This window comes from Schistocerca cancellata, chromosome 1 (assembly GCF_023864275.1).
Source record: "Schistocerca cancellata isolate TAMUIC-IGC-003103 chromosome 1, iqSchCanc2.1, whole genome shotgun sequence".
In the NCBI taxonomy this organism is placed as follows: Eukaryota; Metazoa; Arthropoda; class Insecta; order Orthoptera; family Acrididae; genus Schistocerca; species Schistocerca cancellata.
This window is the reverse complement of record NC_064626.1, coordinates 671,907,525-671,925,974: the sequence shown is the minus strand read 5'-3', so window position 1 is coordinate 671,925,974 and position 18,450 is coordinate 671,907,525. Positions and strand designations below refer to the sequence as shown.

Here is an 18,450-nt window from a genome sequence, read left to right as displayed (position 1 = left end):
AACTTCAAATTCACATCATACGAAAATACATGTTCGAAGTCATTTTCGAGGTAGGTTTATTGCAGGATCTACACAGAACAACCAATTTTGACGCTAAGCCCTTCCTACTAATTTGTTGTTCAGTTATTTCCAGACGGCCTACACCATCACATTGTTTACATTTCGCCACTTCCTTTATCAAAGAAGATAAGATACCCACATCAACAACAACAAATCCACTACAAACTGTGTCACCATTAACACATAAATATGAATCACCAGGAGGCGTGCTATGTGGAAGTTTCTTCACTGAAGAACTGATACATAGGTTACGTTCAACAGTGTGGCTTGCTTTGTTTGTGAACTGGTTACCATGGAATTTCATTTTATTGAATTTCTTGATGCATGGCATAGTTCGTATTTATTACACACTAAAGAATATGTAGTTCCACAAATATATGGAGCACTTGGGCAACAAACATACAGTAACACGTGGAAAAACTGCTTCAGTGAAAGAAAAGTAAATACTAGCACAGATAATCATTTACAGACACAAGAAACCCGCACTGTTACCAATATATACAATGTATCATATGTATAATGACTGGAAAAAGAAAGTTCACAGTTCTTTTTCGAAATAATACTGGTTTCTGTAACAGACATAAATGGGGTGTGGTGGCAAACATGACCGTAACTTTAAAATTTGGTATATATAGGTCATTTTTCATTTGAAACCCTATAATGTATGTATCAATGTAATCAGGAAAGACTATATAATTTAATAAAGCCATAAAAAATTCGATTTTTCCACCATTCATAAGTACCCTGTAACCTTAATGTCCCCCACAGCATCATTTAAGAGTTGAAGTGGTTACTATCTTCCAGCTGGTGTAGCACCAGCTCCAGCTAGAGATCAAACAGCAGTCTACCAAACACATACATATCCTATCAGCACATGTATTATTAGCTTCAATTGGTTGCTCCTGTGTGCCATTCAAGTTACCAGATGCCCTTACTTTCAACAAAGGCACTACAAGTCTTGGCAAGCGTAGTGTCTAGCATATTTTGAGTGGACTCAACAGCAGCAGGTTACTGTCTATGTTCACAGATTAATAGTGATTTAGCCCGGAGGGCAATTTTTGCTGTTTGTTAGTTTGTTGTATCCTGGGGACCTGTTGCAATCTCATAAATATTGTGGAATGAGACCAATATGGTGGCACTCATTTGGGATGATATCATCTCAGAAGCATGTAAAGTACTTCATGTGTTCCTTGGGATTCTCTGAAAGCTAAAATCTATACTGATTACATCCTTAAATGGTATGAGTGACTTCTTTGCACTGCATACAGACTTGAGTTCCCTTTGATGGATGATAATGGCTGATCAAACAGAGCTGACCAGCTGGCTAGAGTAATTGAAATACGAGGACATTGTATGTCTTACAGTAACCAATTTGCTCGCCACACTTCAATCCAATTAAGCAAGCATGGATGCTCTTGTATAAAGGATTACATCCTTAACATCTTTGCCCTCTGACCTACTAATGGCACTTGGAGATATTGTCACATTCTTTGTTGGAAGGTCTCCTCCACAGTCTAGGGAGCCATGATGCATCCTATAGCGCCATATAATGGTATTACATTCCTTATTTATGTTCTGTATGCCGCCAGCATGGGATACCATGCAAGTAAATGTCACCAGTGACCCAAGGCCAGATTTACAGTGTGAGCTTTATCATTATCAAAGAAACACTTGTCACAATGTTGCCAAGAAGCCTGTTAGTGCATAGATTATTGCAATATCTCATTGCATATGGATGTCTTAGATCTCTTAACTTATGGATGAAAGTATATACAACCAAACTGGAAAAAATAGCTTTTACATTAACTTCTTTGATCTAGTTCAGTTGTATGTTAATGCTGTATTCAAATCATTTTCTAATAATTAACTTTACAAATATTTATCTGCAGTAAGAAAATTAAAATTTTTCTATCACAAGACCTACAATGCTTCTGTCAATAATACCCAAAGAGCTTTCAAAACTGAAGCATGAAGACTACTCAATTCACGTATTATTGTGTGCACAGAGTTTAGGGCTACATTAAACAAAACATTCCATTTATTTTAGAAATAGCTTACACATAAAAGGGTTTTAATAATTTGACTAACACTAGTGAGAATGAGACAAGTTATGTCCACTTCACTTCGTTTATTGTGTTTTAATTTATAGGCTAACTCTACACTGTACATTTTGACAGATTAAAATTATTTGTTACAACAGGCTCAGAACCAATTTCTTAGCTTTTTGCATGCAGCATATGTCAGCTTTACTCTTTATTTGCACCTCAAGAATCAATGCAAAGCTTTGCTCTACCACTGCCTTTTACCTACTTCCCTAGACTTCACAGAAATATATTTGCCATCGAAAATTGGCATAGAAAAAATGTTCTTGTAAAACTGGTTGCAGGCCTCCACAATACATCACTAGTACATTATCAGGTACTGTATTTGCACATGATGTAATTTAAAGTAACTTCATTAAATCATTCATAAGCAATGTGGAACATCAGAGTTAAAAGTGGTAACATTCACTCCCAAAATGGTTGTGAGCAATGGCACACAAAATTCGAGTGCAAATAAAGCACAATATTCATGGAGCAATGCTTGACAATTAAGATTTCATTTCATAATATTAATTTCCTGCTTCTTAGCCTAGAAGCCATTAATCATATAGTTAATATCAACTGTTTCATAATTTTTGTTACTAATTCTCCGTTCCTCCAAAGGACATCCCTTTAAGCTTTACTGTGATATTTTCATTGGTACACACTATTTTTGCTATTCTCTTGTTATATGGATTAGAAAATAAAAATAATGAATGCTTATGTTATCTGACCTTACTTGCCACAATGTGCAGCTCTTCAGATCTTCAGTTTGTGTGTATGTGGGTTCTTGTATGTGATCAGAATTATAAATCAGAACCAATTCTCAGCAAGAAAAATTACAAGTATTTTTGGAAAATTGGTTATCTTCTTCATTTAATCATTTTCCTTAACTGTAATAGTTTAAAATTTGAAGATTTTTCTTCTTGTTCCCATGGTGAGCAATATGCCTCCTCCACATTGGCAGACTACGCTCACTCTACAGCTGTCAAACCAACGAGCTATGCAGCCACTATGATCGATGCTGTCCCGCATGCTCATGTCGAGCTCGCACATCCTTGCACCATCTCGCCCACTGCCAATGCAGACTGTGCCCCTCTTGCTGCACTGACACTGCATACAACAGGTGGCCCAGACACCACACTTGCAGCTGCCGACACAGTACTTGATGGCAGAGAATTTTCACCATCTTCGCCTCCTATTCTATAGGTCAGTTCTCAGTTTCACAGAGCTGCGTGTGACATCGTTCTCTGCTCCGGGTGCCTTCTGTTCTCCATTAAAGTTATTATGAACAGTACATGTCATAGGCTACATACTACAGAAGACCCCCCTGCCTGCACAAAAGCATGCCATCTATCGGCTACGAAACTTTGCCGCAAAAGAATGCATTCAGGAACCTTTACAACTAGGAATTTTACATCCTTCTGACAGTAATAGGTCATCATCTATTGATGTTCCCCAAAAAGGGCTCAACCTTCAGACTTTGCAGAGACTAGCATAGACTCAATGCCTGCACCATTTTAGACAACTACACTAACCCCCTCATTCAAGATTTTGCATTGCAATTACAAGGTGCTCGGTCTGACTGTCTTAAGGCATGTCATAAGATTCCAATGTACAAAGACTAAATTTCTTAGACAGCCATTATAACCCCCTTTGGCTTGTTCTATTGCTATATGTCTTATGGGCTTAAAAATTAAGCTCAGAAGTGACAATGTTTTGTAGACTCATTATTTTGCCAGTTTCCAATTTGTTATGCCTACCTTGATGACATGTATTTTTTCCTGCCTTTAATAATTAACATGAGCAACATCTTTCTCAAATATTTTGTGTTATCTCAGATAACAGCATGGAGATAAGCGAAGAAAATCCCAGTTGCACCAGCCACAAGATACGTTCCTGGGCCACAAAGTGAACTCTGAAGACATACGCTCCACGTCTGAACTTCTCACTCACATTGCAAGCTTACCACCATCTGTCACTTTTTGTGACCTACATTGCTTCTTGGGCATGATCAACTTGTTCAGGCGCCACATCCCTCTCATGCCACCTCCCTGCAGTATCCTCTAACTGATGCCTTGCAAGGAAAACATACCTCCAGCAATCACAAGGTTATGTGGACTCAGGACATGACTCACACCTTCAGTGACCTAAAAATGGCCCTAGCTAAGGCAGTCACACTAGCCCATACAGTGCCGATGCACTATCTCAATCACTACAGATGTTATTGACACCGCGATCGGCACCATGCTGCACCAATCATTCACAAAGTCTCTCAACCACTATGTTTCTTTTCAAAAAAACTATCTGCCTCTCAACATAAATGGTCAGCATTTGACAGAGAGCTACTGGCCATTTATGAAGCCATATGCTATTTCCGAGAGGTTATTGAGGCACGTGACATCACGGTTTACACAGATCGCTGTCCCCCGATTGACGCGCTGTGTAAACTGGCTAGTGACCTCCCTCCATGTCACTTCAGGCATATGGATTTCATCAGCCAATATACAACGTACGTACATTTTATCAGAGGCACGGATAACATTGTAGCAGATTACATGCCACGCATCAATACTATTATGAGCATGTTTGATCCCATGGAACTCATGTGACTACAAGCTGCTGATCTGGAGGTACAGTCACTAGCCACTAAAAACTCCACCTCTCTCCATATTCAACCACATCCTTTCCCTGGTATCACGATCACTCCTGCCTCGTCCCCTCTGACAAGCCATTTTCTCTTCACTGCACAGTCTAGCTCATCCGAGCATCAGAGCAACGGTACACCTAGTAACTGAATGTTTTGTTTAGCCACACATCAAGGAAGACTGCTGTGAGTGGGCACAAGCCTGTGTATCTTTCCAACATGCCAAAGTTGGTTGACATGCGCATCCCCCTCTGGGACGCTTCAAACACGTTTGTATGGACCTTGTCAGCCCCGTACACCCTTCTAACAGCAACCATCACATTTTGTCAGTCATTGACCCTGTGACACGGTGGGTAGAGGCAGTTCCTTTGAAAGATATATCGGCGGATACCGTGGCTCGAGTGTTCATTACGTGCTGGCTCTCCTGTCTTGGCTGCCCTGCATCCATCACCACAGATCAGGGCAGGCAATTCGAATCTCTATTCTTCAAACAACTGTGTGTCCTGTCCTATGTGATGTGAAGCGTTTCCATACAACAGCCTATCACCCCTAAAGTAATTGGTTAGTGGAGTGCTGGCACCGCATCCTAAAGGCAGCATTAATGTACCACTAAGTCTTGGCCGGATGCACTTCCGTGGGTACTGCTAGGCATTTGCAAGGCATACAAATACAATTTAAAGACCTCCCTGACAGAAATCCTTTACTTGCCCACCAGTCTTTTTGCACAAGGAACTTGCAGACTGTGACTATTATGCTGTGAGATGACACCGTTCAAACAGCTCTTACTCTACCCTATTCAGAACCTCACTAGGTTCTCGACTATGCTACAAACACTATGACCATCGTGCTAAATGGCATACCACAAACGGTCTCTCTACATGGAGTTAAATAAATCGGAGCATGTATCCTCACTGAACATGTCTAAAAAAAAAAAAGCCTCAGAGCTTCCTCCAACTGTCATCACAACAAGTGAACTGGTTTCAGTGAGCGTTCAGCTGGCACTTCCCTCCCACCCTCTTTTACATCTAGTGAAGCCTGTGTTAGTAATTGTGGCTCCCTCAGTGACAGTGATGCATGTGACGAACTTCCCGTACCCTTCTTCTCACCCCCACCACCGTGCTCAACTATGACCACATTTACTATTGATGTCTCAGCATTCCCAGTGGATGACATCTCAATGCAGCATCATAATGACTATTTGTTTGTGTTTTGTACACCTTCTCAGGTATGTAAATCTAAGGAAGTTAACCTCGCGTTCGTCCGAGCTATTCACTTACCAATAGATTTTGTCAGCGGCTCCCTTTGAGCTTTTATTGATGAGGATGGCATACTGTCAATTGTCATTCTATGCATCCATCCACAGTCCTTCGCTTCCCCTCCTATTCAGATCCCACTCACCCATGTTCGTCGTCCCCTATTTCAATCGACGTTGATGAAAGATTATGTTGTGTCTCCGCTGCTTGCTTCTCCAATACAATTTCCTTCTCCTGCTGCTCCTACACTGTACTCCGCAATCCAAGGAGGGAGGGGGGCAGATGGGGGGGGGGGGGGGGGTGGAGCTCTGTGGCTGTTCAATACATCACTCTGTATGATCTCTCTCTATGATGATCTTTGAACTCACTCGATCTCTAGTTTTGTTCTTTGTTGTTATGTTTTGTGATCATGATGGGAATAAAGCATATTATTACAATAAAGTGGTGTTGAAAGTTATTATTTCGTCATAATATCACTTCTCGCCACAAACTGACAAATGCCAACAAATCTCATGATTTACACACTGTATTTTGGTCAGGCAAAGGAACATGGTGGCATCAGAAAATAAAGCAGTTGAATAGGAAAGAAACTGGAGAGGAAGCTGTAATTATGGTAATAATGAAAATTAAGTGAAAATGGGAAGAGAGAAGAAAATAAAAAGATATTATTCTAATAAGAGATGAGTCAATAGTGCCAGGAAAATTGCAGAAGCAGCAAATGTGCATACTGCTGCAAGGAAAAGTTTGGATTTGGTCTTTATGTGTCAATTAATTGCATATTTGCAATCTGAAAATGTCAGCACTATAATATCACCAATTTATCCTTGACACTGTATGCACAATTTACTTAAAATGCTGTTTTGTTTATTTTGTTATTAAGCAATACACATATGCATAATTCATAAAATTATTGCCCAGAAAATATTTGGTCATTACACTTTACTTTTTAAAAGCAAGTACTAAAGAACTATGAAACAATGACACTGTGTGAGGAGCTCAGTTCCCCACTGAAAAAATAAAGAAACCTCTACAATGTGACACACTATAACTGCACCTTTCCTTGGTACTTGTAGTTTTCCCCATTTTTGTCCCTTTTCTGCTTTAAAGAGAAATAAGCACTTATCGGTTAATGTAGTCATGGTACAAAGTAGTGCGATGTATTTTCTGCAAAATGTAAATTGACGATAAACATAATAAATACCTTTCCATCACTATTTCTACATAAATGTGCTGCCTCTAGCTCAACTACTTATGTACCTGAACTGAAAATTTAGTACTCACTGCATAAAGGACTTTCTTCGCTGTATTCTTGTTTACCAAATGATGTTTAATTCAAAGCCACTCCCGTTCCTAAAGACCACCTTCCTACTGGCCTCTAACTATGATACACTACTGGCCATTAAAATTGCTACACCATGATGACGACATGCTACAGACACAAAAATTTAACCGACAGGAAGAAGATGCTGTGATATGCAAATGATTAGCTTTTCAGAGCATGCACACAAGGTTGGCACCAGTGGCAACACCTACAACGTGCTGACATGAGGAATGTTTCCAAACAATTTCTCAAACACAAACAGTAGTTTATCGGCGTTGCCTGGTGAAAAGTTGTTGTGATGCCTCATGTAAGGAGGAGAAATGTGTACCATCACGTTTCCAACTTTGATAAAGGTCGGATTGTAGCCTATCACGATTGCGGTTTATTGTATCGTGACATTGCTGCTCACATTGGTCGAGATCCAATGACTGTTAGTAGAATATGGAATCGGTGGGTTCAGGAGTGTAGTACGGAATACCATGCAGGTTCCCAATGGCCTCTTATCACTAGCAGTCGAGACGACAGGCATCTTATCCGCATGGCTGTAATGGATCATGCAGCCACATCTCGATCCCTGAGTCAACAGATGGGGACGTCTGCAAGACAACAACCATCTGCATGAACAGTTCGACGATGTTTGCAGCAGCATGGACTATCAGCTCGGAGACCATGGCTGCGGTTACCATTGATGCTGCATCACAGACAGGAGCGCCTGTGATGGTGTACTCAACAACGAACCTGGGTGCACGAATGGTAAAACATCATTTTTTCAGATTGTAATGGTCGCCTGGTCATAGATATTGCTCATTGCTATAATCGCACTATTTCACTCCCATTTACAGAGCTTGTTAGCACTTGATGTTAGGTTGGCGCCATTAAAATGCATTGTTTTGTAGTAATCGCTGCTACTTGCTGGATCGCTGCTGTCTCTCGATGCTGATGCTGGCTCTACATCTGGTTGTCTAGGGTTAAAAACATGAGGTCCCGTGTTTTTTATGTGCTTTTGATGATAAAGAATGAGCGAAACCAACAAATATGTAAACTTCAAATATTTATTATTCTGGTGGCCATCTTAATTCCACTGTCCACCAAAGACCATAACTCAACACCAAGTAGTACTTCCGTTACATGTTCTTTGCACTGTTTATCCACCTCAAACAATAACACACAAACACACTTTACCAAAGTGACATTCCGACTGCCTCCCGACCATTCTTGCTGCTTGTATTTATAACATTGTCAAAGAAATACTAAAAAGAGATATAGTTTATAAGTCACATGTAGATCTGTTATCATAATTTGTGCAGAAAAGTTATTAATTTGCATTGAGTGACATAATTTAACATGTTATTAAAATGACAGACAGATTTGTTGACTTGACAGAATAATTCTTTGTTACAAAAAGGCCGTTTTTTAGAAGTTAGTCAATTGATTTCTCTAATTTGCATAAATAAGTAAATAACATGAATTATTAAGAATTACATTGGTTTTTGTCTAAAATAGGATTGATTTCGTGAATACTGAGTGAAAACGCTCCTAGTGATCAAATAGGTTTTACTGGGTGATTTTTATTTAAGGAGATCCAAAATACCTAAGTTGGCCACTATTTTTCGTACTTCATATTAATTATTTAAGATGAACTTAATGTTTTTACATGATGACACTTGCTGTATCAGTGATCAAGTGATATTAACTTTTGTGTGGGTCAGTTACTCAGTATAATTTAATGGGTTGACTGTTTATGGAGACATGTTATGCAATCATTGTTAACATACACAATACCTTTGCTATAATCATAAATACTCGTTAAACTGGTTGAATTTGGAGGGTATCGCATACTTCGGTACAGTAAAGCCTTTAATATGTTCCGTTACAAGATGAATCCAAGTTCTGTTTACAGCATCATGATGGTTGCATCTGTGTTTGGCGACATCGCAGTGAACGCACATTGGAAGCGTGTATTCGTCATCGCCATACTGGCGTATCACCCAGCGTGATGGTATGGGGTGCAATTGGTTACACGTCTCGGTCACCTCTTGTGTGCATTGATGGTACTTTGAACAGTGGATGTTACATTTCAGATGTGCTACGAGCCGTAGCTCTACCCTTCATTCGATCCCTGCGAAACCCTACATTTCAGCAGGATAATGCATGACCGCATGTTGCAGGTTCTGTACATTCCTTTCTGGATACACTAAATGTTCGACTGCTGCCCTGGCCAGCACATTCTCCAGATATCTCACCAATTGAAAACGTCTGGTCAATGGTGGCCGAGCAACTGGCTTGTCACAATACGCCAGTCACTACTCTTGATGAACTGTGGTATCGTGTTGAAGCTGCATGGGCAGCTGTACCTGTACACGCTATCCAAGCTCTGTTTGAATCAATGCCCAGGCGTATCAAGACCGTTATTACGGCCAGAGGTGGTTGTTCTGGGTACTGATTTCTCACACTCTATGCACCCAAATTGCGTGAAAATGTAATCACGTGTCAATTCTAGTATAATATATTTGTCCAATGAATACCCATTTATCATCTGCATTTCTTCTTGGTGTAGCAATTTTAATGGTCAGTAGTGTATAAAAGAAACACCACAGCAAAGTTCTGTATCAACAACAGTCCAAAAACTTTCATTATTATTATTATTATTATTATTATTATTATTATTATTATTAATCTTGGGTTATGATTTGATTTGTTGATGAAATGACAATGTGTGTCCTTATGTGTCCTAGCTTTTTATTCATCCGTAAACTCAGCATATCATGTGCATTACGCAAAGGAGACAAAACAGTTGATTTTTACTTCACAAAGAGAGAAATAAATATAAGGTAAAGGTTCATCCTGTTACTACATCTTAAAGACAGACAGAGGTAGTTGGAGGAGGAGAATGGAGAAGGGGGGGGGGGGGGGGGGAGCAAATGGGAGTAGAGAGAGGAAGAGCATGTGTGGTGATAGCAGTGTGAACAAAGAAGTAATACCAGCCTGACAAGCAAAGAAGTAGTAAAGGACAAATATGAGATAGTGAGCCAAGATGTGGTAGAGAGAGTATTCAAAGGAGCGGTCGTGAAAGTAGAAGAAAAAGAGAAAAAGAACATTAAAATGAAACTAGGCATACCGTCCCATCATTTCAGTTTCAGCATTGTTACATCTCACTCTCTTGTACAATCATTCCAACTGACTATCTTTATTTACCCTTTCACTAACTGGTCCCCAGCTTTAACTTTGAAATGTGAACAATGCCTTGAAATAAGATGCTATCCTCACAGTATTCCACTGACTAAGACCAAGTCAGCTGGTATTAAGGTAAGCCATGGCGTTCTTTGTTGGTGGGGTTTCGATGCAGATATGACAAAATAGACTGGATGTTATGAAAAACATTAATTTGTAGGAGTCAGACACAGTCAGTGTGTGGACTTGATGCTGAGATGGGTGGAGCACTTGTTGCAAAATTATTTTTAAAAAAATGATCCCCTGGTGTATAAAGTGTAGAGGTGATTTATGGAGAGCATAATCCGTATTTATCATAATTCGATATCTCTTTGTTGCTCTGTAATGTATACAAAAATGTAAAAAAAAAAAGATAAGCAATAATAAATGTAATATTAAGATCATACACAACGTGATCAAAAGTGTCCAGACACCTGGCTGAAGGTGACAAGTTTGTGGTGCCCTCCATAGGTAATGCTGGAATTCAATATGGTGCTGGTCCACCCTCAGTCTTGATGACACCTTCCACTCTCCCAGGCATACATTCAGTCAGGTGCTGGAAAGTTTCTTGGGGAATGGCAGGCCATTCTTCACCGAGTGCTGCACTGAGGAAAGGGATCAATGTTGATTGGTAAGGCCTGGCACGAAGTTGGCGTTCCAAAACATCCAAATGGTGTCTATAGGATTCAGGTCAGGACTCTGTACAGGCCAGTCCATTACAGGGATGTTATTGTCATGTAACCACTCCACTGCAGGCCGTGCATTATGAACAGGTGCTCCATTGTGTTGAAAGATGCAATCGCCATCACCGAATTGTTCTTCGGCATTGGGAAGCAAGAAGGTGCTTAAAGCATCAATGTAGGCCTGTGCTATGATAGTGCCATGCAAAACAACAAGGGGTGCAAGCCCTCTCCCTGAAAAACATGACCACACCACAACACCACCGCTCCTAATTTTCCTGTTGGCACTACACAGGCTGGAAAATGACGTTCACTGGGCATTCGCCATACCTACACCCTGGCATTGGATCGCCACATTGTGTGCCATGATTCATCATTCCACAAAACTTTTTTCCACTGTTCAATCGTCCAATGTTTATGCTCCTTACACCAAGAGAGACGTCATTTGGCATTTATGAATGTGATGTGTGGCTTATGAGCAGCTGCTCGACCATGAAATTCAAGTTTTCTCACCTCCCACCTAACTGTCTACAGTACTTGCAGTGGATCCTGATGCAATTTGGAATTCCTCTGTGATGGTCTGGATATATGTCTGCCTTTTACACATTACAATCCTCTTCAACTGTCAGTGGTCTCTGTCAGTCAACAGATGAGGTCTGCCTGTACGCTTTTGTGCTGTACATGTCCCTTCACGTTTCCACTTCACTATCACATCAGAAACAGTGGACCTAGGGATGTTTAGGAGTGTGAAAATTTCACACACAGACGTGTGACACAAGTGACCAATCACCTGGCCATGTTCAAAATCTGTGAGTTCCGCGGAGCACCCCATTCTGCTCTCTCACAATGCCTAATGATTACTGATGTCACTGATATGGAGTACCTGGCAGTAGGTGGCAGCACAATGCAACTAATATGAAAAATGTTTGTTTTTTGGGGGTGTCTGGATACTTTTGATCACATAGTGTATGTAAAGTTCAACCTATAAAGGAAATTTTTGTTTAATTTCCCATTGATCTAGAATCTGAAAATGCCATCAACATACAGTAAGTAATTCACAACACTTCTTCCACAGATTACTCACAGGTACCACTCCTTCAAAAGAACAAGTATCCTCCTCTCTTTCATACTCAAAATGTCTCTACCCATGTAGCACAACAAAACAAAAATGATAAAATGTTTCTAGAATGTCTTCAGAACAGAAAAGAGTAATGGAAAGGAATAATACAGGAAATAAACAAAGGGTCAAGGGAATCTCTCACGATTCCTGGTCAGGAAGATACTAACAAGGGAACCTTCCCATCGCACCCCCCTCAGATTTAGTTATATGTTGGCACAGTGGATAGGCCTTGAAAAACTGAACACAGATCAATCGAGTAAACAGGAAGAAGTTGAGTGGAACTATGAAAAAATAAGCAAAATATACAAACTGAGTAGTCCATGCGCAAGATAGGCAACATCAAGGATAATGTAAGCACAGGTGCGCCGTGGTCTAGTGGTTAGCGTGAGCAGCTGCGCAACGAGAGGTCCTTGGTTAAAGTCTTCCCTCGAGTGATAAGTTTACTTCCTTTATTTTCGTAAAGTTATGATCTGTCCGTTCGTTCATTGACGTCTCTGTTCACTGTAATAAGATTAGTGTCTGTGTTTTGCGACCGCACCGCAAAACCGTGCGATTAGTCGACGAAAGGACGTGCCTCTTCAATGGGGACCGAAAACATTTGATCGCAAGGTCATAGGTCAACCGATTCCTCCACAGGAAAACACGAATTATATATTCTATACGACACTGGTCACGGCATGTGCGTCACATGACAGGAATATGTTGTGGACCCACCTAACTTGTACACTTGGCGAATGGGTAAAAAGATTCTTCTACCTTTCCCGATTTAGGTTTTCTTGTGGATGTGGTAATCACTCCCAAAAAGTGATGAAAACTTAAGAGTTTGTGACATAAACTGAAAACAAAAAATTAAAATTTCCACTCGAGGGAAGACTTGAACCAAGGACTTCTCGTACTGCAACTGCTCACGCTAACCACAGGACCACGGTGCTCCTGAGCTCACTTTGTCCTTGATTTTGCTTATGTTGCGCATGGACTACTAAGTTTGTATATTTTCCTTATTTTTTCATAGTTCCACACAACTTCTTCCTGTTTTCTCGATTGATCTGTGTTCAGTTTTTCAAGGTCTATCCAATGTGCCAACTTAGAATTAAATCTGAGGGGGGTGCGATGGGGAGGTTCCCTTGTAAGTGATGTTTTAAAAAAAACTTGTGTGCCGTAACCTGCCACAACAGCAATACAACACTCAAATGAAAGTGTGAAACCTAGTCAAAGTGAAACTAAATACAAATATTGATAATATTTGTGGCAGAATAGAATCACAATCTTTCCACTTGCTGAAACAGGACAAATTGGATCAGGTTGCATATAAGCTTCAAAACATTGCTGAATCTCCAACTTTCAGAATTTTCTAAAATTCCTTCATAAGGATAAATCAGTGGAATGGATAGAAGAAAATGTATCAGTCTTGGCATGTTATTCTGTTAGATCATGTGGGATGCTAAACAGAAGGAATTATTAGTGTCTAAATGCTTATTACACCTGCTGGTAAGTAGGTACTGCCACAAATATTGTAAATGTTACAATGCAGTAACTCTTTGAAATTTTATCACTACCATATATCAGTAAAAATTGATTAAAAGCCACTACTGCTTACGTTTTTCACCACCAGTGCAGAGTATAGCATCAATTTCACAGTCACTGGTTGCACGTGTCAAACTTTCTTTCTGAGCCTGCAAATTTTCAGTCTCACTTTGGTTCAATAATGACACAACACAGAAGTCCATCTCAAATGTAAGTCTCCGATGGCCAAGATTGGCTTCTTTCCAGACTAATATGTCAGGGTCCACGTCATCGTCCCCATAATCATTGTCGTTGCCTTCTAGGAAAGGATAAGGAAAGCAAACAGGAACAAAATATGGACAGGATAGGAATTTTATGGAAATAATTTACAAAATTAAGTGATGGGATATCCATGAAAATTACACAAATTTGTTCTAAATATTGGGCTGTTCCAAGTCACTGGATAACTCTGCAGTTACCTTCAATGGTTTTGCGATCCTCGTGTTTAATGTCATTGGTCAAAAGGTGTGGACATCCAGATGACACAGAACGCAGGAAACGTGCTGTAATAGATGGAAAACTCTGTTGAGAGATTGCCATGTACTGCTCACGTATATGGAGGGCCTGAACCAGCAGTCTGCTTGCTTGCTGTAGATCCTCTGGTGGAACCTGGATAATTTTACCAAAATTTCAGTTAGACTAAAAATGAGAGACTCTTGTAACAGATTATACACACACTTTACACAAAATGATGAGCATTTAATATTGCTTGTACGTTTAAAATAAACATTACCCATACAATTTAAATGTCATTTGGTATGAAGGATTCTTACAATTATGTAGTATCACAGTGATTTCATTTACCATTGCTCAAGCTAAAAAAACTAAAATACAATAAAATAAATTTTAAAAAAAATTTTGATTGGACAGTCAACAATTAACTGACTTCCCTCTTTTCCAGACCTAACGTACTTGAATTTGTGTGATATATAACTTCCTTATCCCATTTCCTCAAATACTTATCTTTCTTCTGCTGGCTGAAAGAATTGACTGTTTCAAAATACAGCATTCTCTTAGTTTTTGCTTATACACATTACACTTTCCTACTTCTTTCTACCTTCATTTTGCTGAAGTTTCAGTGTGACAAGTCCTCATTTTGCTACGATTAATATTTAAGAATGACAGGGCAAAACTGAAAATGAAAGTATGTAACTTAGTCTCGGTCCAATGTTCGTTTTATTTGGGCTTCTAACAAAATCATGGTTACACTTTAGGTAGAATGTGTTAAATTATTTTTCTAAGAATGGAAAGTCCAGGTCGGACAGCATTGTTAGCTGCAACAAGCAGAGGACGTGCTTTGTTGGTGCGCCACATTTTTCTAGATTTTGACTGAGATAAACTCGTGCTGCAATGTTTTTCTACTTCAGCACGCCAGCGTAGAAGTTGGCCCAGAAACAGTTAAGTAAAAAATTCATGCAATTCACATGTTTATTTATATGTAAAAGCCGATTTTGGAATTTTCCTTTGTGCGAGGGAGTGTGTTCAAGATTAGTGTGCTGATTGTAACTCTAGATTTATGTATTTTACTGTTTGGATCACTTCCACATAATCTTTCATTGATTGTATCAATAACAATTTGTATTGTGATATATTGTGGAATTTTCAATATTCGCAAGTGCCGCGATAAACTCCTAATGTTATCGTTCATTGTAGGTTTCAACTTAACTGTGCACTTGTAAAATCTTTGAAAACAGCAGGCCTAACCTCTATTAAAACAACTGTTCTCTAATTTCATTGTATAATTACATGAGAAATAGTATCGGCATTTGTGATCCACAATTACTGCTAAAGAATAGATAACCACAAATTTCACAGTATATCAATGCGATATACGTGCAGTTTTGAGACTTTTCCAAGTTACGATTGTCCTTTGTATAAGACAATCTGTGGTAAATCGGCATTTGTTATTTAGTTACTGTAGCAGGTATTATACCTAAAAAATTTCTTTGCATCTAGTTTTCCCTTAAAGAGAATATTTTACCTACAGTTTGTGAATAACTATAACTAACATCAAAACATTTTAGGAAATTTGTAGTTTTACCTCAAGTTTTTCTGTTGCCTTAGTAGAAATCTTGATTTGTGTATTTGCTTAAATTCTTATTGGGAATCAGTAATTTTTCAGTTCAACACATATAAAAGATAATCAGCAGGCTTAGTTTAAAGTTATTTCTTCCTGTAATCCATTGCACCAGCCAAAATGAAGCCCAACTATGAATGCTGTTCTTGCACGTGAGATAGGTTGGTTGACATTTGTAAGCAGCTGGAAGTCACCCTTGCTACTGTCAGATGATTGGCAGCTGCTGTGAAGTGGCTTTTTTTGGAAGAGCTTCTGAGAGTCATGTATCTGTGGTTTTGATTACCCCCAGGTACTATCTGCTACTGTGGATGCTGTCTCCTCTGTAGAAAGTACATGGTCTCTCATTATTTGCCCACTTGACTGAGAGTGACATTTTAATAGTGGATCTAGGCATCCGGTACAGTGGGAACAGGGACCAGGGAGGGCACTGGGTGTTATACCAATCCCCTAACCAACAAGTTCAAGGTGCTGTCTTTCACTGAAACTGAGCCAGTGGGTCTCACTTCATCTGTTCTGGAGAACAGATGGGAAATCGTAGAAAGGCCAGGAAAGGGCACCAGGTGCACAAAGTGTGTATGCCCGAGGGTCTTGTTCAACATGGGGAACAGTTTACTCCATCAGCCATTGAGGGAACAGGGTGCAAGCAAGTGCAGATTGTGGCTCATGTTGGAACAAACGACACTTGTTGTCTGGGCTCCCAGGTCGTACTTGGGCGATTCCAGCAACTGGCAGAGAAGGTTGAGAAGATCAGCCTTGCACACAGAATTTCAAAGAAGCTCACAATTTGCAGCATTGTCTCCAGAACTGATTGTGGTCCCTTGGTTCTGAGTCAAGTGGAAGGACTGAACCAGAGACTTCTAAAATGCTGTGACAAGCTAGTCTGTGACTTCCTGGATTTACACCATTGGGTTAAGAACTGTAGGATGCACCTAAATGGGTCAGATGCACTACACATCAGAGACTACTACCCATGTACCTGACCGTGTGAGGGACGCATCCAAGGGTTTTCTAGATTAGGCAACTCTTCATCCATCTAGATAGCGCTAGCTGTAGAAAACCCAGAAGTATCAGCGTAAGGTTGAAAGAAATGCCTCACATGCGAGAGTATTAAAATCCTAGTGGTTATCTGCTGAAGCATTCACAACAAAGTGCCAAAGTACAAGGTGCTCCTGAAAAGCAATGAAGCTCACATAATGCTAGCTATGGAAAGCTGGTTGAAATCCAAAATTGATAGTGAAATTTTTGTGGAAAACTTAAGTCTATATCAAAAAGATAGGCTAATGGTGGTGTATTTGTCACAGTTGACAAGAAACTCAAATCCACCAAGATAGAAACTGAAGCTCCATGTGAGATTGTTTGGGCAACACTCAGTACCAGTGGTTGCCATAAAATGATAACTGGATCATCCTATCACCCACCAGACTTACCCCCTGATGAAACCAAAAACTTTAGAGAAAACCTCAGGTCACTTGTACGTAAGTTCCGCAAACATACTGCAATCATCAGTGGAGACTTTAATCATTCATCAATCATTTGGGAAAATTTCAGTTTTGTTAGTGGTGGGCATGAAACATAACTAAATGCCTTCTCTGAAAACTACCTAGAACAGATAGGAAGCCCACTCATTTGGAAAATATACTGGATCTAACGGCAACAAAAAGAACTGACCTCTTTGAGGATGTTCACATCAAAATTGGCATCGGTGATCAAGACATGGTTTTGGCAACAATGATTACCAAAGTACAAAGGGAAAGTAAACAAGCAGAAAGATATATACATTCAGTAAACTAGATAAAAAAAACCTATATCTCAATGTGAAACTTGAAACTTTCAGCACAGGGCAGGCACATGTAAGGAACTATGGCTCAAGTTTAAGAGAATAATTGACCATGCACTGGATAGATATATACCCAGTAGAATAGTTCATAATGGGAGGGCCACTCCACGGTATAGAGTCACTCAGAAAGTTCCAAAGAAACAGAAGAGACTACTGCCTAACATGTGTAAAAGAGAGCATAGGACTAAAGACAGAGAGATGCTGAAAGAAATGCATTTGGCAATGCATACAGCCTTCAATAACTATCATAGCAGAATGTTGTCAAATGATCTTCCACAAAACCTAAAGAAATTCTGGTCATATCTAAAGGCTATCAGTGGCACCAAAGTAACTGCCCAGTCCCTAGTAAATACGACACGAATGAAATTGAGGGTCAGAAAGCAAAAGCTGAAATGCTTAACTCTGTCTTCAAATGTTCCTTTAAAAGAGAAAACCCAGGAGTATTGCCCCAATTTAATCCTCAAACCAGTGTTAGTGTCAGTTGTGTTGAAAAACAGCTGAAATGATTCGAATTGAAAAAAGCTCAAGGGCCTGATGGAGATATTGAGATAACCGATTCTGGAATAGAAAATCGACTACAATTGGTTAGTAGTGGAAAGGA

The 18,450-nt window shown here is 39.7% G+C and overlaps 1 protein-coding gene across 4 annotated transcripts in view; it reads right to left on the bottom strand.

The window, feature by feature from the left end:
• Positions 1-18,450, bottom strand: part of LOC126183905 (AMP deaminase 2) — a 450,522-nt gene that overhangs the window by 146,754 nt on the left and 285,318 nt on the right. For all 4 annotated transcript variants that reach the window (XM_049926251.1, XM_049926258.1, XM_049926265.1 and 1 more), the window contains one exon: positions 14,355-14,544. In XM_049926251.1, the coding sequence (XP_049782208.1) occupies positions 14,355-14,544 (190 nt within the window). The remainder of the gene's footprint in view (positions 1-14,354; positions 14,545-18,450) is intronic.